At 43.6% G+C, this 22,919-nt stretch overlaps 1 protein-coding gene across 11 annotated transcripts in view; it reads left to right on the top strand.

Annotated features, from left to right (window-relative positions):
- Positions 1–22,919, top strand: part of ATG7 (autophagy related 7) — a 228,897-nt gene that overhangs the window by 49,351 nt on the left and 156,627 nt on the right. For 10 of the 11 annotated variants that reach the window (XM_029917408.1, XM_029917412.1, XM_029917407.1 and 7 more), the window contains 5 exons: positions 1,630–1,788; positions 7,969–8,163; positions 9,402–9,605; positions 11,197–11,312; positions 16,222–16,297. In XM_029917408.1, the coding sequence (XP_029773268.1) occupies positions 1,630–1,788; positions 7,969–8,163; positions 9,402–9,605; positions 11,197–11,312; positions 16,222–16,297 (750 nt within the window). The remainder of the gene's footprint in view (positions 1–1,629; positions 1,789–7,968; positions 8,164–9,401; positions 9,606–11,196; positions 11,313–16,221; positions 16,298–22,919) is intronic. The other variant, XM_029917411.1, reaches the window with a different exon arrangement.

The following is a 22,919-nucleotide window of genomic DNA, read 5'->3' as shown; positions in this document are numbered from 1 at the left end:
TTCTCATGTCATTAAACATGATGCTTATAAAACATCTTTAATGACTATAGAGTATGACTTCTTCTGTGATGAATATAATGTACAGAGATTACTTCCTAGGATAGATTGCTGCAAGTAAATCAAAAGATACGAACATTTGAAAGATTCTAGAAACACTGCCACATTGCTTTCCAGAAAAATTGGTCAGTTTACATTTTCAACCCATGCAGTAGTTTTTTCATCTGCACGTCCTCACCAGCACTGAGTATTATCATTTCCTTTAATCTTTACAGATTAGCCATTTAAACTGCATAGCATCCCAGGAAGCCACAAGTTAAGTGAGAATCCGCACCCACATCCGCTAACCTCTGGTGTGTTTGTGACTTCCCTGGCCTTCATCCCACTGTCCAGGAGGTTCTTAGGCTGCCTTCCTTGCTGTCCTCCCAGCATTGCTGTAAGGAATATAAAAGCACTTCAGAAGTAAATGTTTCCACACCAAGCACAAGTGACTTTTGGGTTTTCCACAGCTTTGTTCCACATCCACAGTAGCTGGAGAAAGTCACTTATAAAACTGGGTGACTAGTCCAAGAGTTTACCAGGAGGCTTTCAAAACCAACAACCTAAACTATGCGTTTGAAAGGATTGGATTCTGGCCTGTCCTTCTCAACCCTGAAAATGAGTCTTGGGTTCTAGTTGACTGTCCCCTGGTAACTGTCAACTGAGTTGAGTTTCAGAGTCCCTAATGGAAGGCTATTGAAATAAGAGAGAGAGCAGAATCGGCTTTGTAGCCGATCACGGCAGGAGCTTCCCTTAGATCACAGTGCCTATTTGTGATCTGCTGAAATGCACACCCCACACCTCACCCTCCAGAAAGCAGTCATTTTCCTTTGGTTGCAACTCTCAGGATCTCATCCCTTTCCCACCATGAACCAGATCTATGACCTTAAGTGATTTTTAGGCTACACTTTGCATATCTGTAAAGCAAAACAATTGGACTAAGGATGTTAGAGATGCCATCTCAGTTTAAAATTGGGTGGTTCTAGAATACTTTAAAGGAATTATAATTGAAGTGTATGACATCATGCAAACTATTTGAGAGAATATAGAATTGTCCTGGGTGTTACTGAATATTAATAAGGCCTTTACGTCTTAGGTAGTACGAAATCTTCTGCAATGTTATGCAACAGGAAATAACTTGTAAGTCATTTTTCTGAGGAGTTAATTCAGGCTTTAAGTGAGTTTTAATGTGAGCTGTTATTTGTATTTAATTGTTCATTAAGGGAAAGCAAGGACATTTGGGGGCTTATCGCTAATCCTTTTAAGACAGCATTGTAGACAGTTCTCTTGGGACTCACCTCCAAATCTTTCTCTGGTGCCACTGTCAAAAATAATGACAGTCAGACCCACTCTGACATGTCTTAGATTCATTACTGCAGGAAAGCAGGCACCGGATATATAATTATTTTGTCTTTTAAAGGAAGCTGACCTTCTGTTGATCAAAATCTGAATTTGCTCAATTCAGTTTCTGAAGTTTCCTGTATTTTGAGGTTCCCAAGCAATTCCAAAACAAAACCTCTCTTAGGGATTGCAAGAGAGACACCCCATGCAATGTTCATCAGAAACACACCCTGATCTCTTGTTTCCACGCAGGGTTGGGGTGTCAGACACATCACGTTTGTGGACAATGCCAATATCTCCTACTCCAATCCCGTGAGGCAGCCTCTCTATGAATTTGAAGATTGCCTAGCAGGTGGTAAGCCCAAGGCCCTGGCTGCAGCAGATCGACTCCAGAAAATATTCCCTGGAGTGGTATGTTGATGCTGTTGGGGAATGTGGGAGATTTTCTCTGGTTGCTTCCCATGATTCATCTTGGGAAATGAGGCCCTGTGGTATTGGTAAAAGGGAGTCAGACGTTTGTCACTTACTACCTGGGCCTTCATCATATGGCCAAGCCCCTCCTCATCTCAGAGGTGGGGAATAAAAAACAAAACAAAAGTCTCACTTATTAGTGTGAAAATAAAATGAAGAATGTATGAAAAAATGTTTTTGTAAGTTACAAATCATTATCTGAGTTTGAGTTGAGGAAGTTGGGAGTATGCATGTATTCGTCCTCAGCTTTGTTCGAAAGGATTTATGATAGCTCAGATGCAGGGATATGATTTTCCCATCATCACCAGAATACTTGGTAGTTACTGAATACAGGTTTACGAAATTAAATTGAATGGAAGTCTGTACGGAAGGAGGGTGTGACTAAATGCTTAGCTTTTTACCTGAGCTTCTTGTATTTGAGTTGCATTGTTCCCTTTAAAAACACTATCTAATAAGACACAAGTCATTCAGCTCATTTGATTCAAAATCTGGCAAGGGTTGGTTTTTGTTTTGTTTTTTTTTTTTTTTTTTTTAGCTCATCCACAAAAGGGAATCTGCAGCATTCATGTTTCATCAGTTGATCTGACCGAAGTTAGATTAGATATCTCCGAAACACCTGCTAACACTTAACGTGCCACAGGCGGCTTTCAGCTCCAGCTAAAAGATAGCCCACTTTCTCAAAGTTTTTCTGTTTAATCACTCAGTATTATATTCATTCATTTTAGAAGCATTTGCTTTAAAAGAAGCAGCGTTGATGGTTTTGTCCATTTCACCAGCAATCCTAAGGAACATGGTTTATTGGGTTTAACTCAACACTTAATGATGAAGATTCCACTGTGTATCCAGTTAGATGCTGGAGGCCAAAAGAAATAAGAATGTTACAACCCTATCGATTGAGGAGGCATATTAGTTAGGTGTCTGCCACATTGTTGCATATCACACAGTCCTACCGTCCCCCTGCCTTATTATGATGAGTATTTATCTCAGGCTCACAGGTCTGCAGATTGGCTGCAGCTTAGCTGCTGGGCTAGGCGGGACTCAAAGGTTTAAGTCTGGTTCCAATTTGCCCTGTATGTCATTGTCTGAAAATCTAGGCTAATAGAGCAACAGCATGGGTCATGCTCTTCTGGGAGAAGGTAGGAGTGCAAAAGGCTTGGCGAAGACTCGTTATACCTCTAAAATCTCAGCCCACCAGGGACACGGTGTAGCATCCTCCATTTCTGTGCCCCAGCCAGTCACAGGGCCAAGCCCAAAGCAGTGCGTTTGTCAGACTACTCTGCCGTTTTAGTGGGAGGTCCTGCAAAGTCATTTGGCAAAGGGCGAAGACATTCTATTAGTGGGAAGCAGGAGATAGTTGAGGGTGTTATAAGCCCCTCTCAGGGTCCAGACAGACCCGGCTTTGAATCTGAGGTCGGCTACTTTCTAGCTGCCTGAAATTTTTCCTTGCCCAAATCGTCTGTGACCTAGTGCAGTCCCCCCTATTTATTTCTACAGTTAAATTGTTACTTATTAAATATTTAAGGGCTTCTGCGTGCTGGGGACAGGGGCACAAGCAGGAAAAGTTCTGTCTCCCCTGCGTGGAGCTTCTGTAACCCAGAAGGGGACATGGTCCCTAACAACTGATTTTGTAAACAGTTGTAATTGTTGAGTGGACGAAGCGGGAGCTCGGTGGCTGTGAGGATGTTTACCAGGCAGCGTGACCTGAGCTAGACTCCCTTGAGGAAGCGAAGTCCTGAAGGATGAGAGGGGGGTCAGCTGGATGAAGGGTGGCAGAGCTGTCTGCAAATGCCTGTGGCAGGAGACAGCATGGCGCTTCTGTGGAACTGAGGGAAAACCAGGGAGGCTGAAGCATTGATATCAAGGAAGACAGAGAAGGGGCTCAGGCAGACGCGGGGGCTGGGTCACGCTGGGCCTTTGAGATCAAGTTCACCTTTTCTTGAAACCATCAGCCCACCAGGGTTCAGCCTCCTCTTCAGCCCTCACATTGTGCTACTGTGTTTTCCCTACTGGGTTATTCAGTCCTGGAGGCTGGGAGCCAGGTTTTTAATACTTTCATCCTTCCTGCCTTATAAGCAAGAATAGATAATGTACAGAACCCATTAAAGTACTAGCGTAATCTGTCAACTTCCTGAAAACCACCTGTGAAACTATTTTCACCTACCGATTACCCAGACTTATGGCATTGTCTTTGTATGTTCAGTTTGGTGTAATGTTTTCATTCAACAGATACTCACTCATCCCCTAATGCCAGGCCACAGACACAGGGCTAACCTAAGTGAGCAAGCTTTGAAAAGAACTGCTCTGCCACAAATGCCCTGTCTAATCTTGGGGTGCAGTTAATTGAGTAGGGAAAAAACCAGCCTTTAATCAAGCAAATAACTATTTGAAATTACTTTTTTTTTTTTTTTAAGACAAGGCAATGTAGGATTGTGGAACCACACCAGAGTAAAACCCAACTCTGGACATCTTGTTTACAACCCTGATGAGTAACTGGCATTGGACCAGCTCTTCTATCATAAACAATTACACAACCGGGTAAAATATATAGCGTGCCTCTCTCCAGGCAGTGGAGTAAGGAAAGACTGTGGTCCTAGACAGAAAGGAAAGAAGAAATATGTGTCCCAGTCTGTTGCATGGCGGTGCTTTCTGGCCTTTGCTAGAGCCCATGGAGTGGCCCAAGGAGATGTTCTGGGGTCCGAGGAGCTGAAGAAACTGAGATCTGGGTTTAGAGCAGCCTAGGGGGCTAAAACGTGTGGGACAGAGCATCAGACCTGCGGCAGCTGAGCAGAGGTGGGGTCTGGACAGCATCTTGAGTCTTTGGGCAGCTCAAAGATGCATGCCCTGTGCGTGTTCAGGGCATGACTTGGTAAAGTGTGCAGAAAAGCACTACCTTCTGCTGTGAGTTGGATGGAGACTTCAGAGCTCCCCCAAAGCCAGGAGACACTGGAGGCCACCTATGCAGAATGGAGTGCCCTCACTGAGCACCCTGGGCCCTCAGGTGATGCCTCAGGGCGTGAGGTCAGAACCTCACATAAAAGCTGAGACACGGAGCTCCCTGGAGAAAGCAGCAGAGTGCTCTTATGATAGAGATGAACCAGGACCCAGGAAATACTGACCATAACTGGGAAAATGGGTAGCTTGGACTTCATCAAAACCCAAAACTTCCAAGGGCACATTGGTGGCTCAGTCAGTTAAGTGTCTGACTCTTGATTTGGGCTCAGGTCATAATCTCACAGTTTGTGAAATTGAGCCCAAGTTGGACTCCATGATGTGAGATGCTTGGGATTCTCTCTTCTTCCTCTATGCTCCTTGCTCTCTCTTTCTCTCACTCTCGCTCTCTCAAAATAAACAAACATTTAAAAAAAACCCAAAAACAAATACACACAAAAAACTTATAAAGGTGCCTCTCAAAAAGTGCCGTTAACAGAATGAAAAAGCTGGCCAAAACCCGGAAAATACACACAGGTCTGATGGTCTATTTGGTAGGGCTCATAGTTCTCTTTGGCAGCAGCTATTCCCCAGAATCTGCCAACAACCCCTCCTACTCAGTAATCTGAGGACAGACATACCTTTTTTTAAGGGGGCCAGAGACTTGTGCAGGCACCGGTTTCATGATGACCAGTGCACACATAAAAATTCTCAACTTCTGTAGTTTCAGGGGAACATGAGTTAGAACCATGAAGCTGTCACTCTGCACCCACTATGGCAGGTATAGACCAACAGGGCTGGATGTTGTCAGGCTGCAGAGCAACCAGAACTCTTAGTCTGCTGCTACAACAACCACTTTGTAAATCAGCCCAGCAGGTTCTCCTGAAGCCACACCTACCTAATTACCCAGAAATTCCACTGATGGATGTTTCCCTAAAAGAAATGAAAACATGTATACCCAAAAACTCTTGGGGGAGAATGTCCATAGCAGCTTTGTTTCTAGCAGCCAACATTTAGAAATAACCCCATTAGCTGTCAATGAGAGATTGAATAGACACATCGAGGTATTTTCACATGCTCTTGGTGCCTAACAATATGGGCAAACCTCAGAAGCATTATGCCAAGCGAAAGAAGCCGAACACCAACAGATGTAGACCGTAGGATACCATTTGTATGCGGTTGTAGAATAGGCACAGCGAATCCAGGGTTTAAAAGGTGGTTGTAATCATGGCTGTCCCAGTGGTGGTGACGAGTAGTGGGGATTGACTGGGACGGGACACCTGAGTGCATTCTGGAGTGATGGAAATGTCCTGTGTCCTCGTGGGCATATGCAGTGGTTAACCTGCAGTTTATTGAAACACAGCCAACTGTACACCTTAAAACTATGTATTACACTTTTCTATAAACTGTACCTCACCCTGGCTACGCACATGAATCATGGGGGGAGTTTGAGAAAATATAGATGGTCCCCTCTCAGAAATTGCAATGGAGATAGTCTGGGGGAAAGCCTGGGCATTAGGAATTTTGAAAACTCTCTGGGTGGTTCTAACACACAACCAAGGTTGAAAACTGCTGTGTTGAAACTTGCTGAATTCCGGCCTTAGGCATGTGGACCACGTGGGGTGGGCCGAGGGCCAGTCCTGCAGAGGCTTGCTGGCTAGAATTTCAGCAAGCAGGGAACTGTTCAGGTTAGTAAAGTGGGTATGGATCGGTATTACTGAAAAGGTCAAAATCGGTGTTGATTAATCATTCTTTAGTATCATTAATATACTACCTAAATAATACCTTTTCAGATCAAGCTACCATCTTCTCAAATGCTTTGTCAAATGGAACACAACAGTAAGGTATTAACATTGCTGTGGTCTTTGCTGATTGTTTACCACAGTCCCTACATTATATTTAACAAGTGTATTCCTTAACGAGGTCCAAATTCTCTGTGTCCACTTGGACTTCTTTTGAACCCTCTTTCTGAAGTCTGTCCTGCTTGGTGTCTTTTAAACTGTTTGGCTTGCAACCTTTTTTTTTATTATTATTCTTTTAAATATTGCTGCCTTTGCTACTATTGAATTCCAGAGATTAGGTTTAAAGTTTAAGATAAGGAGAAAATAGCTACGGTCTGCAAAATAGAATTTCCTTTGTAAAAGGACCTACTTCTGCCCTGAGCTGTTTTTCCAGTAGGTGATGGGTTTCGGCAAAGGAGCAGGAAAGGTGATGTTTTCCCACTCCTCCTTGTGGCCAGCGCTATGCAGGGGATTAAGGGTGTAGTTTGTGACTCTACAGTGCTTTCTTTTCTGCGGACAGTTAATGTCCCTGGCTTCACTGACACCCATATGTGATTCACTGTTAATCTGCCAAGACATTGGAGGGCCAGCAGAGGACCAGTAGTAAATTCTAGAGCTATCCTAAAGTCCCTGAGAAAACTCCTCCGAGTCCCCATGCCTGAGGAGAACACAGGCTACCAGGCAGCTTCTGTGGACAAGGAATGAAGCTTCACTTCGGTACCACACTCTGCTGCAGCTCAGCCCCTACCCGTGCCCCTCAAACAAATAACGGCACACTCCTAAGTTAGATTTTCTGATGGTAAGTTAGCAAGTACAGTTTTTGGTTCAGAGAGGTTTTTTAAAAGTGCATATACCCCTAAGAAGAGTAAGGCAAGACTCTCAGTCATTCTCGGCTTACATAAATTTATTAAATCAAATGTTTTTTGTTATAATATCCTATTTGGAGATGTTATGCATACGGAAACCAGCAGCAGAGTGGGGGGCAATTGGGGAACAAGTAGGGAGACACAACTCAGCCGAGCAGAGGAGACTGGGGCAGGTACAGGGCATTTTGATAGAGGTTCCTGGCGTCAGATTATAGGAAAAAGTCACAGGCACAGTTTTCTTCAGTGTTGTCCTTGGCTCAGATGGACGTGCCTCCCTCCTTTGGAACTCGGATCCATATGTCCCTGCTTGCTGCTTTATTCAGGCTGAGGGACCCTGGGGTGACAGGACAAGATAGTCTAGGATGTAGAGGTGAAGAAGGTGCAGGGTACAGGTAGCAAAAGGAACAAGCAGCATAATCATGCAGAGAGGAATTTCTGGTTGCAGCTGACCACACTCACATGTTCGTAGCTAATGGGAGACACGGGCTCTAAGATATCACCTGTATGTTTGCTTCAGACATCCATAAACCTGGGTCTTTCCCTAGAATGCCAGAGGGTTCAACATGAGCATCCCCATGCCTGGGCACCCAGTGAACTTCTCCAGTGTCACCCTGGAGCAGGCCCGCAAGGACGTGGAGCAGCTGGAGCAGCTCATTGAGAGCCATGACGTTGTGTTCCTGTTGATGGACACCAGGGAGAGCCGGTGGCTCCCTGCCGTCATTGCTGCGAGCAAAAGAAAGGTAGTGTGTGCGTTCTGGGCTCTTGTGTCTGGTTGTGACTTCATGTACCATCACCCCGAGGAGAAGCGTCCTCTGTCTGCCTTTCCTCCAGAAGAGAGAGGTGCTATGTGTGACCTCATGACACGGTGACAAAGGGCTTCCACTGGTACATGCTGTCTTTGCCTCACACGCCACCAGCTGGTACAATAGTTATTCCTTAGTATTGAATTTTCACAATAACCTGTTGAGATACTGTATCTCAAAGGGATATTCTACTTACATTAAAACATAAACCTAAGAGGACAAAGACGGTCTCATTTACTATTTGGTCAGTAACACCTTCCAGGGCCAACAGTAGTGAATGGTTAAATAAGTCCTAGTATATAAATGTGCTGGAATAATATGCAGCCATGCACAACATGTTTTCAAAAACTTCAATACCATGGAAAATACTACATTATGTTAAATAAGCAAGATATGATACTGTATATATTTAATATGAATTGTTTTTATCTAAACACAGAAACATTTGTATCTGTTTTGGTGAAGAGGTAGGAAGGGGAGGTAAGAAGACGGGAGAAAGGGAGGGAAGGAAAAAGAGAAAGGGAGAAAACAACAGGAAGAAATACCCCAAATTATTAGTAATAAGTGTTTGAGTCATGAGATTGTGAGTGACTTTGTTTTTTTTCTGTTGTTGTTTTCTTTATTTCTAGCTTTCTTTATAACCAGAAATTTGGGAGAATAAGTTACAAGTAAGAAAAGTTCTTCTAGTATAAATGAGAAAATAGTTGTCCTTAAAAATCTGTGTGAAGGTTGAATTGTGTACTGTGCAAATTATATCTCAACAAAGCTGTTATAAAAAAAAAATCTAGGTATGTTAATAGCACAATGGTGGAGAGAATGAGGTTGAGAACTCTCTAGACTTGGTTTTATACATTTACCTCTTGCCAGCTAAGTGACCTAGGGCATGTTAGAGAAGAAACTGCTTTCTCAGGCTCCTCATCTGCAGATAGGAAATAAGTGCTGGGAGTTTTAAATGAAACTAAATGAGATAATTATTGTTAATTACTGGTCAAGTGTTTTGCACTTAATAAATACTAAGTATTGGGTAGCATTTACTAACATTGGCTTCTTCTAGACTCTCATTATACTCATATGCAAATACTTATAAAATACATTGTAAAAGTTGGCCAAATATGAAATTAGCCACGACTTAAAGTATACAGTGTCTCTTAACTCTAGACTTTTGAAACCCACAGCTGGTCATCAATGCTGCCTTGGGATTTGACACATTTGTTGTCATGAGGCACGGCTTGAAGAAACCGAAGCAGCAAGGAGCTGGGGACTTGTGTCCTGGCCACCATGTGGCACCTGCCGACCTCCTGGGCTCCTCGCTCTTCGCCAACATCCCCGGCTACAAACTTGGCTGCTATTTCTGCAATGATGTGGTGGCCCCAGGAGATGTAAGTGGATTTCTCTGTGCTTCCAAATATTTCCTACAACTGTCTTGTCCACTAGGGCAAAGATGCCCGACTCTCTTTTATGACTATTTAAATACTGTCTTTTAACAAAGAGAAGAATTCTCCAATTTGAGGGTGACATTATCCCACTGTGAGCCTTGATTGGCATTGTCAGCTGTGTTCACCTGTTCCCTTGTTCGCCACCATAAACTCAGCGACCAGCCATTTTCAGAGAAAGCTCGGCAGGAAAACTGCAGGACAGGCTGGTCCCTGGCAGCCCTCAGCACGGTCTCCTTTGAAGAGAGCATTAAGTAAGGGGTCTGAAGACCCACATTCCAATCCAGCCTTAGATACTGCCTCGGGGGTGATTCCAAATAAGGCTCTTACACTTTCTGTGCTTCTGCGGAATGGGGCTGGGCCCCTTGTAAAGTTGTCAGATTTAGCAAGTGAAAATATATGGGATTCCCAGTTAACTTGAAATTTCAGGTAAAAAATATTTTAATATAAATTTGTCCCATGCTCATACTAATATCTGAAGTTCAGATTAACTGAGTGTCTTGTGTTCTATCTGCCAACTCTAGTAGGAGAGGGAAGAATACTTTTCCCTGACTACTCATAGAGCAAGGTGGGTCAAAAGTGAAGTTCTCTGAACAGTACGTGGTTCAAATGTAGTAGTGTTAGGGCCACCACACAAGGCACGTTCAACAGGAATAGTCTCTTATCAGAACAATCATTTCCAGTGAAACGAGCATAGGTGTTTCTCCTCCTCTTCATTTTCCACTTCTTTTAAAACTTGTTCCTGAATAACTGCTACTTCTTTTGGATGGCTGGTTTTTGTGGTCTCCAAGTATAAAGAAAAAAAGATAAATATTCTTCATGTGAAGAAGGCTGACTTTATGATCTTTACAATTATGGGTCAATGGGAGTAAAGTTGTATCTGTGCATAAGGTGAAAATTTCAGAGTCAAAATTATCCCTAACAATCTCTTAATTTGCCTAAATGCGGAAGAAAAGAATTTCTTTGGTTGCACTAATGAAAGCTTGTGTTTGGAGCCACGTTGTAGCAAAAATACTTCTATTTCAGCCCAGGGATCACAGTCAGGGGGACACAGTGCCCACACTGGAGAGGCACGTGGGAACCGAGGACTGCAGGAAGGACACATTATTGTCCCACCTCAAAGGCACTCTGGGGCATTGGCTCAGTTAGAGCGGCAGGGCAGAATCACCTAAATGATTGTTCCTCTCCAGGTCTCTGTTCCTCAACTGGCAAGCAAAGTAGGATTGAATTTGAATCCGTTGAAAGAGCACATGGTGCAACTCCATATATGAGGCAGTTAGGCCCCTCATCTTTAATTTGTTCAGAACTATTAACTCTTCTTTAGCATATTACCTCATTTAGTTACCTAAGTTGTGTATTTTGTTTTTCTTGGTACTTAGAAGAGATGATGTTATTGGAAGCTGAATGTTCTTTGCCCACAGTGAGTGAGTGTCTGTTTATGTTGTATATCTTTATCATGGAAGAGTTTCATGCTTCAGACAGCGAGAGTTGAGTGGTCTAGAACTTTGAGCACACATCAATGATTCTTTCCCTGTAGTCAACCAGAGACCGAACCTTGGACCAGCAATGCACCGTGAGCCGCCCAGGACTGGCCATGATTGCAGGAGCCCTGGCAGTGGAATTGATGGTTTCTGTTTTGCAGCATCCAGAAGGGTGAGTTTACTGTTTAGAGTTGTTTCATGTCTTCCATGGCCTTTTCTTGGCGTGACTCTTCTGAGAATTTTGTTGCTTTTTCTGTCCTCAAAACACAAGACTGCAAAACCTGGTCTAATTCTTTGGCCTGGAAAGAACTTGTCATGTGATCTTTGGAGCTACTTCTCTGCATCCTTCTGGAATTGAACTCTCCTGGAGTTATTTGGTAACTGATGATAAGGAAGAATAAACATTTTGGTGGGGGGCCTTTGGGGCCATCATGCTTTTATTCTGTTTGTAGATTTTAATCTTCTTAGCCCTGAACATTTTGTAAAAATCCTATGTGATCGAAATTTGCATGAATCCCATGTGACAGAAATTGCACTGGGCTGTCTGTAACATCTTCAATGACATGACCAAATGGGACTTGATTTTGCTTATGCAGCAAGAAGTCTAGAGGCAGGCAGTCCATGGCTGCTACAAAGACTTTGTTAAGCCATCAGAGACTCAAGTTCCTTTTTATCATTCACTCAGCCGCTCTTAGCTTTCTTCCTTATGCTTGTCACCTGTGGTCACCAGATGACTGCTTCACCTCCAGTATTGCTTCTGTATTAAAGTGAAGAACACATGTCAGCTCAACTGAGGTTTCCCCCTTGGAAAGAGCTTTCCTGGAAGACTCACCCATTGATTCTAACCCCTGTATCACATGGCCACCCTTCACTTTAGGGAAGACTGACAAATATGGTTGTTTTGTTTGGGCATATTACCTCTCGAAAAAAAAGAAAAAAGCTGTGATAAAATAGATGTGGAGAAGAGGTGTTGGATAGGCAGACAGCAGTGTCTGTACATTCATTTTTTTTAAATGCATATATTTTATATCCCAGGAGAGATTGTTATATAGTTGGTATTCATTATGTTTTGCTAACATTTTCCTTTTTTGTTACTTTTCATTTCATTCTGTATCTTCGAGCTTCCAGCCAAGGCTATTTATTCTTCTGCCAGAAGAATGCCTTTATTAGGAATGCTAATAACAAGATACTTCAGTTTTCATCAGTCCGAAAATGTCTTTATCTTCATACTTGGAAGGTATTTTTGCTGAGTATAGAATTCTAGATTGGCAATAATTTTCTTTTAGCACATGGAGAGTATAATCCTAGTACCTCTGGCTGCTTTTATTGCCGTTGAGAAGTTGAGTGTTTATCTCCCTGCTGCTCCTTTGATACAGTTTGTTTCACTCTTTCTCTGACCTTAGTTGCTTTTAAGGTTTTCTCATTGTCTTTGGTGTTCAGAAGTTGGACTATTATATATCCACTTCTGTATTTATTCTGGTTGTGTTCTCTAGTGCTTCTTGGATGGATGGCCCGATGCTTTTCATCTGTCATGCAAAATTCTCAGCCATTATCTCTCTAAGATATGACTTCTGCCCCCTTTCTGTCTTCTATCCTTTTGAGTCTTTGATTACATGTCCAAATCAACCTATGCCTTTTTCTGTATTTTCCAGGACTTTGTCTTTCCTTGCTTTAGTCTGCCCGTTTGCTTTTGGCTTATCTTCCAGTTTGCTGATTCTTATTTCTTCTGTATCTAATATGAGTTTTTAATTTAATTATTTTATTTCAGTTCTAAAATTCCCATTTGATCTTATTTTATACGTTTTCTGATCTAAGCTAAAATTGTGACTTTGATCTTTTTTATTACTTGAAAACATTTAACTATGTTTTTCTTTTAAGTCCTTAGTCAGATACCTCCATTATCTGGGTCTCCTGTAAGTCTGTTCCTCTTGTCTATTGGTTTTGGGGTTATTTTTAGCTTTTGGTTATATGTTATCTTCTCCAATATCTGGTATTTTTTCTTTTTTTTTTTAAACAAAACTTTTGTATTATGGAGACCTCAAACATACATGAAAGAAAAACATAGAAAATAATAAACCCCATTGTATATACCACCTAGCCTCAACAGCTTCCAGAATATGGGTAGGTATTATTTACCTATACAGCTGTCCACATTCTTTGTCTTCCCACTAGCTTGTTTTAAAGTAAATTCAAGACATAGCATTTCATTCATAAAAATATGTTTTTAGTATGTATCTCTACTATTTTACATATAGAGACAAATTGAAAGTAACTCCTTCATGTTACCTCATATGCAATTAGTTTTTAATTTACCTTAGTTTCTTGAATCTGCTTGGCGGTAGTGGTGGTGGTTGTTGTTGTTGTTATTATTATTTTGCTTCATTATTTTTGAATGACTACTGGACATTTTATATGAAAAATTACAGAGGTGATGTGATTTACATTTCCTTCTGGCAAACTGCTGGGCAAAGTGGATTAGCAGTACTAGAACTAGAATTAGAGCTTCTCTATTTCTGATTCATTCTTATTCCTAGGATGTAGCCCACCTTGGTCCCAGCCCAAAGCCTGGCATATTTTCCATAATTTCTCCTTATTGTCAGACTTCACTCTAGTGTTTCCTTCCAGTCCATTTATCTGTCCGTATAACTGATCAGCCTCTGATGCTATAGCCACTGCTTTTGGAGGTTGGCAATCACTTTATGATAGGAAGCTCCCCTGGCAAATGCCTGGTTGACCTCTCTGGGCTTCCCTCATCTCCCACGTCTTGGCTCTGCTATTCTTCCTACTCTGGGAGCTGTCACGCTTCCTTACAGAAGTTATACCACTGTGTCTAGCTTTCTATTTGTTTTTAGTGGAGGGCTGGTTGTGACAACCTGGTCTACCACTGCCATACCAATTTTTAAAAATTTATTTTTTTAATTTATTAAACACTCAGTGTACCAAGCTTGCACATGAGCATAGAGAAATGAGTGGGCTGATGTGTTTTGTTTCACCTTGACCTTGGCTTTTTAGTAGTCTGTGTATTTACTGTACTGTGTGTGTTATAGTAAAGATATAAAACTTGGCCCAGTTATGATCTGCTCCAAGCAAGAAGACCTTGCTTTATGATCTACCAATAGTAGATTCATCTTGTAATAAATAGAAGTGAGAAAAAATTAAAATAATTTTAAAAATAGGATCAGTAATTTTTTTGAGGTTTATTTATTTTTGAGAGCGAGAGACAGAGCGTGAATGGGGGAGGGGCAGAGAGAGGGAGACACAGAATCTGAAGACAGGGGTCAGGCTCTGAGCTAGCTGTCAGCACAGAGCCTCATGTGGGGTTGGAACCCAAGATCCGTGAGGTCATGACCTGAGCTAAAGTCAGACCCTTAACTGACTGAGCCACCCAGGTTCCCCAAGTCAGTAATTTTAAGAAAGAAAGAAGGAGGGAAAAGATGAGAAAGGGACGGGAAAGAAAAGGAAAGGAAACAAAGAAAAAAAAATAAATGATTAAACCATCGAAGATTCTCTCAGTAACTGTCTAAGGCCCTGCTGCCAAGTGTCAGCTAGTGAAGGCACACTGAAGTCAGAAGGATATTTACACCTGCCTCTCTGACAAATATACTGTCATTTATTTTATTTGTCAGATACTCATATAGTGCTTGCCTTGTTCTAGGCGCCATTCCAATTGCTTTGCAGAAGAAACTCACTTAATCCTCCAAGCAAACCTATTAGGAGAAAACTATTACTTATCCTGGTTTGGATGGGGAAATTGAGGCACAGGGAGGCTAAGTTGTTGGAACTCACATAGCTGGTAAGTGGTAAAGCTGTCCTTTCACTCAGCCGGTTTGGCCCCGAACTCTGTTTTTAATCACCCTGCTATACTGTTTGTAACACATGCAGGAGAGAATTGAATTTTCAAAAGATTTGTTTTTACAATTCTCAGAAATTAACTTGAATATTTATGACTCAAGAGTTCTTTTTTCCTACACAATTGAAAAGGTGATCTCTGTACAGAGTTGGCAACATTCGTAGCTAGTCTAACTACAACAGAGTTAAATGAAAATAAGCAACTTTTTTTATTATTTCCACTCATCTCTTTCATCCCCCTGAGCTACCCCTGCCTTCTAAGTGTCATGTGGCCTCTTGACAGGGCATATCTGGGACAAAATCTTGGAGAGATGAGGCACCTGGGTGGCTCAGTTGGTTGAGCATCCGCATTCGGCTCAGGTCATGATCTTGTGGGCAGTGAGTTCGAGCCCTGCATTGGAATCTGTGCTGACAGTTTGGAGCCTGGAGCCTGCTTCTGACTCTGTGTCTCCCTGTCTCTCTGCCCCAATCCGTTCATGCTCTGTCTCTCTCTCAAAAATAAATGAAGATTTAAAAAAATTAAAAAAATAAATCTCGGAGAGACGATCCCACGATTCCTTGACACAGACACCTGTCTGCAGTGTTCACCCTGGTCATAGGCCGAAACAGGGTCCTGTGTCACACATCTTCTGTATCAAATGGAAACATCTCACTGTTGTCCAGGAAGGAGTGCATTCCTTCTCCCTCCCATTTAATCCCTCACTGCTCTGTCTCCTTCCTCCGCAGTAGCGTTCATATCACCTCACGAAGTGAAGATGGGAAAGTTTTCCATTTCAGAATTTCAGGACAAAAAGGTGCTGTGGTTTTTTACAAGACTATCTCAGAGTAAGGGGCCTTACCTTAATCGGCTTATCATATGCCAAGCATTGCACTTGGCAGTTCATCTAACTTATTCCTAGTTTAGTCCTCATAACTGTCTCATTCCTATTTTATAGTCAGTGTAGTTAATGGACCCAGAGCACAGAGGGGTTAAGCAGCTTGTCTTTGGTCACAAGCTCTGGCCTTTCTTATTCCAAAACTCAGGCTTTTTTTTCCCCCTCCTTCCCCTCTTCTTCTTCCTTCCCTCTAACAGAAATTAGGTTTTCATTAGCTTGTGCTGCATAGGAAGGGGCATTTTGGGTTATCTTTATAAATCTTACAGCCTCCTCTCTCCCCCATGGCCAGATCGTCCTCACAAGTATCAAACATAAACTCTCATTAAATGAGCAGCTCTAATTGTTTTCTTTTCTCAGGGGCTATGCCATTGCCAGCAGCAGTGATGACCGCATGAATGAGCCGCCAACCTCCCTCGGCCTTGTGCCTCACCAGGTTAGTGATTTGGAAATGAAGTCATAATTCTGGCCCTGGTCCCAGTGCTACAGAGGGAATGCATTTGGGGTCACTTTGCCATGCCATCAGCTCAGCCTGCCACTTTTCCTACCTCCTTATCCTCCAGCTGCCCTGGGGTTTCAGTGGGTGCTCTTCAAGATCACCCACAAAGTATCCCATTCTGCAGGATGGTGATGAGAAGTCACAAACAAGCAGCATCACCCAGAGTCGTTGGTTCATTTAGCATGTTGACCAAGGGTCATGATCATAATGGAGAAGCAAGGACAGACTTTGGAATTAGCCCGATGGCAGTTTGGATCCCAACCCTGCAGTTATTAAGATGGCTTTTCTTAGCCAAATCCCTAAAGTTGTCTGAGCCCCAGTTTTCCCATGTATGAAATGGGAACAGTCATGCGGACCTCATGTGGTAGTTGTGGAGACCAGAAGTGACCCGCACAGAGGGCTCAGCAGTGGCGCCTGGTGTGTCACAGGCCTGCAGTGAAGGGCGCTTGCTGTTTTTGTGGCTGTGGTTTGTTACTGTTATTGACTCCCTAGCTACATGAAAAGCCTTCTGGGCATGCATAGGAAGTGTCAAAAAATAGGGTTTCTTTTCATAAAAAGAATCTGAAGTATCATGAAAGAAGATGCATCGCATGGAGAGGGGAAGAGGAAAAAAAGTAGTGGAATGAAAACTCAAATTCATGTTGCCTCTTCAGCAGTTTTTGTGACTGATTTTGGAGGGATGAAGGCATTTCCCAATTTCACTTTCTGGAAGTTTTGAGGTGCCATGTATGTATTTTAGTGGGTAAGAGGAAGACTGTCTCCCCTGAAGGGGTGACAGGGCCCCACAGTCCTGTCTCAGGTGTGAGGACAGGCTCACAGCTAAGGGCGAGAGCAGCCCACGTTTGTCTTTGCCTGGCTCCCCACCACCTGCCTTCTGTCCTCTAGGACAGCCCTGTCGTCCTCCAGTTGATTTGAATCAGAAGAGAGGACGTTATTTGCCCACAGTTACAGAGATAAGTAGTGGGTGAGCCAAAACCCTCGCCTAAACCTGCACTCCCACCGGTGTTCTTAGTGAGGTTTTAGGAGTGAAACTTCCTTGGCCTGCCCGATGGGAGCGTTCCCTTTAGGTTGCCACTCCAGCCTAAGTCACCCATCAGACACCTTGTGTTAGGTCACTGACCCTCCCCGAGCTTCACTTTCCATATCAGTAAAAGCAAGTGCCTTACCTCGTGTCCAGGATTATGTCTGTTATGAGGCCTTGTAAACCCTCAGACGGTCCAAGTGTGACTTTTCCAGTCTGCCTCACACAAGGTGGCATTTACTTGACATGAATGTGTTAATCTTTCTAGAGAAACATTCCAGGTGTTCCCCAAAAGACACTGTAATTATCCTCTGTCATAATAAGGAAGCTGCCCTCCTAGCTGACCTCTGCTATTGATGCTCTCGAATCTCCTTCGGAGCCCGCCCACTTCCCCTCTTCACACATCTCCAGTTCCTTTCTTCTGACCTTGAGATGTGCCCTTGTCTCCTTTACGGATTTCATTCTGAGAAGGGCCTTGATTAAATTTTCAGTCATGCCCCTGCACTTCTTTCCTTCTTTAAGTCCTTTATGTTAAATCATGGTGGTTGTAGTTTTCTCAGTGCTGAGGCCAGAGGGCAAAACAGTCCCTTTCTTGAAGGGGTCCAGCGTCAAAATGCATGTGCCCATGTTCTTAAAGTACTATGGCAACTAATCCCTCTCAGTGTCATTTACCCCCATTGAGCCTCACAGTTGTTTGTCATTCACCAACTCTTCTAGTTCTTTCTCCTCATTTTCAAACGTCTGAAGGATTATTTTGGTTGTTGGCCATCTCTTCATTTGGTCTTTTCAAAGCCTGAAGAATACCCCAGCCATATATGGGAAAAGCCCAGTGCTTGTGTGTGATTAGTTGCTTACATTATTTCAAGTTTCAAGCCTTTATTTTTAGCTACTATCTAAAAAAGACAGTGGAGAAAGAACTTTAAAATTAATCAGAGTTGTTTGGTTCCTATTTATAGGCTTTAAATTTCTTCTTCTTCTTTTCTTTTTTTTTTTTTTTAAGTGGAGTAAGTCCATTTATGCAACTGTGTTTTGATTAGGAGAACGTCGTTTCCACAAAAACACTGGGCTGTGTTGCAATGCCCTGCTGCACTCTCAGCCCTTCCCTCCCCCTTCTCCTGGCTCTCCAGATTTCCTCTTAGATGGGAACTTGGTAAACCCCTTTTGTGTGCTTCGCATACAGAGAACAACCCGTGAGTTCCCTGGGCTCCTTTTTCTGCTCCCCAAAGGAGAGTGTGTGTTAATTGGCCCCTGTGGAAGGAGCTGTAGTGGAAAAGTGATAGCCCTTGGACCGGAATCACAAGGCCCCCCACCGGCAGCTCACTGTGTAATCTGGAGAAAGTTGCTTCACTTAGCCTGTGGGCTCTGTGTCTCTGCTCTCTGCATCAGACCTGGGAGGCCTGAGGATTACTTAGTTGAGCTGCCCGTGGGACCACAGGCAGAATTTGGCCCAGCCAGAGATTGGCCAAGTGCAGGAAAAGGCTTGATTAGGCCCTGACATTCAGTGGTAGTCAGCCCAGGGAAAAAAAAAAAAAAAAAAAAAACACGGAAAAAAACAATGAAAAAAGAAAACCCAAAAAAACCCCTCTGATTGATTTTGAAAACCATGAGAAAACCATTTGAAGCTAAGAAAATAGGCTTATGGGTTTATTCTTTTTTAGTTTTTTTTTCACTTATTTTTGAGAGACAGAGAGAAACAGAGCACAAGTGGGCAAGGGGCAGAGAGAGGAGGAGACCCAGAATCTGAAGCACAGAGCCTGACACGGGGGTCGAACTCACAAACTGTGAGATCATGACCTAAGCTGGAGTCTGACTCTTAACGACTGAGCCCCCCAGGTGCTGCAAGGGTTTATTCTTTTTTAAAAGTGTCTGGCCCAGTGTACATGGATGGGGTTCTGCAAACAGCAGCAGTAAATGTCGGCCTCTTCCTGTCTATAAAAACAAAGATTTGGGTAACAGATCATCATTTTATTGATGTGTAAAATGCACCAACTCATACAAATCATTAAGTATACAACTCGGATTGTCACGAAGTCAGCACCATTTATGTACCCAGCACACAGATCAAAATAAAATGTTATCCAGCAACCCCAAAGCCCCTTTCATGCTTCTTCCACTTATTATTGCGTCCCTCCTTCACAGAGGCAAGCGTCTCTTGACTCTCAACACCGTGAGAGACCTTGGTCTAATTTTGAACTTTCTGTAAATGAAATAATATAGTATAGTGTACTCTTCAGGAGCCTGGCATCTTTTGTAGAGAGAACTTTTTTCATTGCAGATCTTAGCAAAGTGTTGTTCTTTCTGCTTCCTGTCAAGTTGGAATCTTTAGAAAAAAAGTCTTTTCCTGGCTCCTGGGTGGTAGCTGTAAGAAAGTTATAACATGTACAGGCCACTCCTGATATGTCCATGAAGCTGGTTTGCAGGTTCGTGAGAGATCCTGAACGTGATGGAAATCGGCAGCAGCCTGCGGAGCTGCTCACCATTTGACTGGACCTCTGTCAGAAAGTGAAAAACAAGGGGGCGATCCAACAGTCCTCCAAACACCACGGTCATTAATATAGCAGCCAGCACTTATCCTGCTTGTGGACCAGGCAGTTCACATTTTTTGTCTTTGGGTGAATGTCCTTTTGGCTCTCAAGTACTGATGAATAAAGACCCTGAATGTGTATGCCCTTCCTAGGGGTTTGGACTTGCCAACCCCATGATTCTCTTGGGCTCTTGAATTCTTTCTTTTAATTACTTTTAGAAAAGCAGAACAAAGCCCGAACTAGGGCAGGACCCTGGGAGAGACCTGGCCTGGGAACTCTCTGAGACAAGTCTGATATAGAGCTGGGGTCACTAGCCATGCCTTGGGCTGCTAGTTATTTGGCCTGTCTCCACAGGCTGTGCCCCCCAAAATCCTCAGGCCTTTAGCTTTTAATAAGCTCCCTTTGCTCAGAAATGTTTATCAGCAGTGTGCCTCCTAGGATATGGATGGACTGGATGCTGAGGAAGGAGATTAAGAAGATAAGCAATAAAAGCCCATTTCCTGAGATGTAGCCCAAGAAAGGGAGTCTCCTTCCTCCTCTGATTCTGTACCCTTCCGACTGATGATAACGGGAATGGCAGGAAAAACGGAGTCTAAATGTCTGCTGTTTGTCCATAGCAGATGATGCATTTTGTGAGCTCTCCATCCTCGCAGACCCCCTCCGTTCAACCAACCCATCAACAGATGATTTCCAAACACTGTGCCAAGCGCCATGATGTTCAGAGAAGTTTAGCAACTGGCACAAGGTCACCCAGTGTTTACCCCCTTTTGCTTTGGAGTCCTCTAAGGTTGCGGATATACCCTACACCACTTGGATGTGGTAGGACCTCGTTCCGGTGGGAGGCCCCTGAATAGAAAGGGGTTTGTGTACAAGAGCTGACAATGTCCGCACTTTCTGTGCGGGGCCCTAGAAGAAGAGAGGGGGTTGGCCTTACTTGGTACATGACAGAGGGGATGAATGACGCCTAGTGTCAGAGCTCAGCTATGTCTTAGCACCTCTGGTCCCAGAGGACTTGGAACATAACGTTTATCAGTTCAAGGATGTTATCTGTGCTCCATGAGTTTTGCTCACCTGATGAAGCCGTCCTGTTTGTGAGGTCCCTCGTGGGAGGCAGCCTGAAGACTTTGTGATCATACAGATTCAGTTAGAATCCCGAGTTTGCCTCTTAATTTCATTTTCATCCATCCATTCTTTAGCTCCTTTTACAAAAGGATTTGAGGCAGCCCTTGTCACTTGCTACTATGTGGCCTTGGGCAGGTTGCCAATCATGTCTGAATTTCATGTTTTATACCAGTAAAATGGGGATAATCATGGAGTAACTGGGTGGCTCAGTCAGTTGAGCGTCCAACTCTTGATTTCAGCTCAGGTCATAATCTCACAGTTCCTGAGTTCAAGCCCTGCATTGGGCTCTGTGCTGACAGTATAAAGCCTGCTTGGGATTCTCTCTCTCTCCTCTCTCTCTGCCCTTCCCCTGCTTGCTCTCCCTCTCTTTCTTAAAATAAATAAACTTAATAAATGATTGTCACTTCTATGTTTAAAAAACTGGGGATGATTATCTAATAAACTCCTGGAATTAATATACAGATTACATCACATTCACCAACCACAGTTCAGGGCACTTAAGGGACATGTGTATAAATGTTGGTTTTATCTTTCTCTTTCGCTTTTAATTAAAATGGGAGCTTCTGTGCTCTGCTAAAAATGAAGTTACAGAGAATCTTCATAAAACTCTGGGAGCAATCAGTGTGTCAGGAAGGGTTGCAAAGATGGGCCAGCTCCATTCTGCAGGATTTTTCTAAGAATGATGCTGGCTCATTTCCAGCTCCATTCTTCTGTCCCTCAGTCACCCCGCTCTGATAAAGAGAGGTGGAGCTCTGGTAGTCACTGCCACCATTGTCTGAAACAGAGGGGACTGTGCTGGGCCTGGGGTCTCGCGATTGCTCAGCTCCCCATTTCAGCATTGATTTTGATTAAGACTCTTCTCAATACCCAAGAGTGATCTCCTGGAGTTTGGAGTTCATTTTTATTTATGCAAACTCCAAGCTCCAGAAATACCGCCAGGCCTGCTGGAAACTGGTGTGATGTCAGAGCAGCAGGTCCCATTGTGGCTGTGCTGCGCCTCCTCAGAGCCGCCATCTGTCTGTGTGTTTGGGTCTCCGCTCCTTGTTGAGGCAGGGTGGGCCTGGAGCTCAGGCTGATTCCACTCAGCTCTGGTGTACACACTGCCAGTGTAGACCGGCATGGAGGGGCCCCCTTTCTATTCCTGATCTATTGAGTTTGTAGCCGGCTGGGCATAAATGACTGAAGATAATTTCGTTTATCCAGGCCCTGATAGCCACCTTCTAGATACTGAGTTTTTGTGTTTTGCAGGGCTTTTTGTTTGTTTTTTAAAAATTCCTCTGGCCGCCTTTCTCTTTCCTCTTTTCTTTTTTACCTCCCCCATGCTCTGCAGCTGTCTTCCCCAGGCTTTGGAACCGGAAGGAACTGAACTCAGAATCCTGGCTTTGCCATTTAGTGACTGTGGCACGTTGAGCAAGCCACGCCACTTCCCTGAGAAAGTTGTGAGGGCACATTGAGATAAGTGTGCAAAAACACCCAAGAGCACAGGGCACAGGGACGGCATTCCCTCTCCTCCTGTTTTCCCTGTTACTCCAGGACATGCCTTCTTGCACAGTTTGCAAGGAGGGGAGAGAGCAGCTGCTTGCGTGGAAGGGAGAAAGCAGAGGGGTTAAGCACTCTACGGGAAGCACAGGAGAGGCAGAGAAGGTGGGGGAGAAAGGTGTTTGGTGAGTTTGAGGCCCTGCAGGGGCATGCCAGTAACAGAGCTAGGAAAGCTCAGTGAATGAGGCTGAGGGGAAGCAGTCAGGATCCAACAGGGCATTTGAAAGGCCTGGACCCTCACCCCAAAAGCAGTGGAAAGTCATGAGCTGGATGTAATGTGGTAGGATTTGGCTGCTGCCTGGAGAGTGGACTGGAGGAGATCTGGGTCTGGGTATAGACTTGGAGTTGGCTA

This window comes from Suricata suricatta, chromosome 12 (assembly GCF_006229205.1).
Source record: "Suricata suricatta isolate VVHF042 chromosome 12, meerkat_22Aug2017_6uvM2_HiC, whole genome shotgun sequence".
NCBI classification, from domain to species: domain Eukaryota; kingdom Metazoa; phylum Chordata; class Mammalia; order Carnivora; family Herpestidae; genus Suricata; species Suricata suricatta.
The sequence above is the reverse complement of the archived record's forward strand: the minus strand, read 5'-3'. Positions and strand labels throughout refer to the sequence as shown.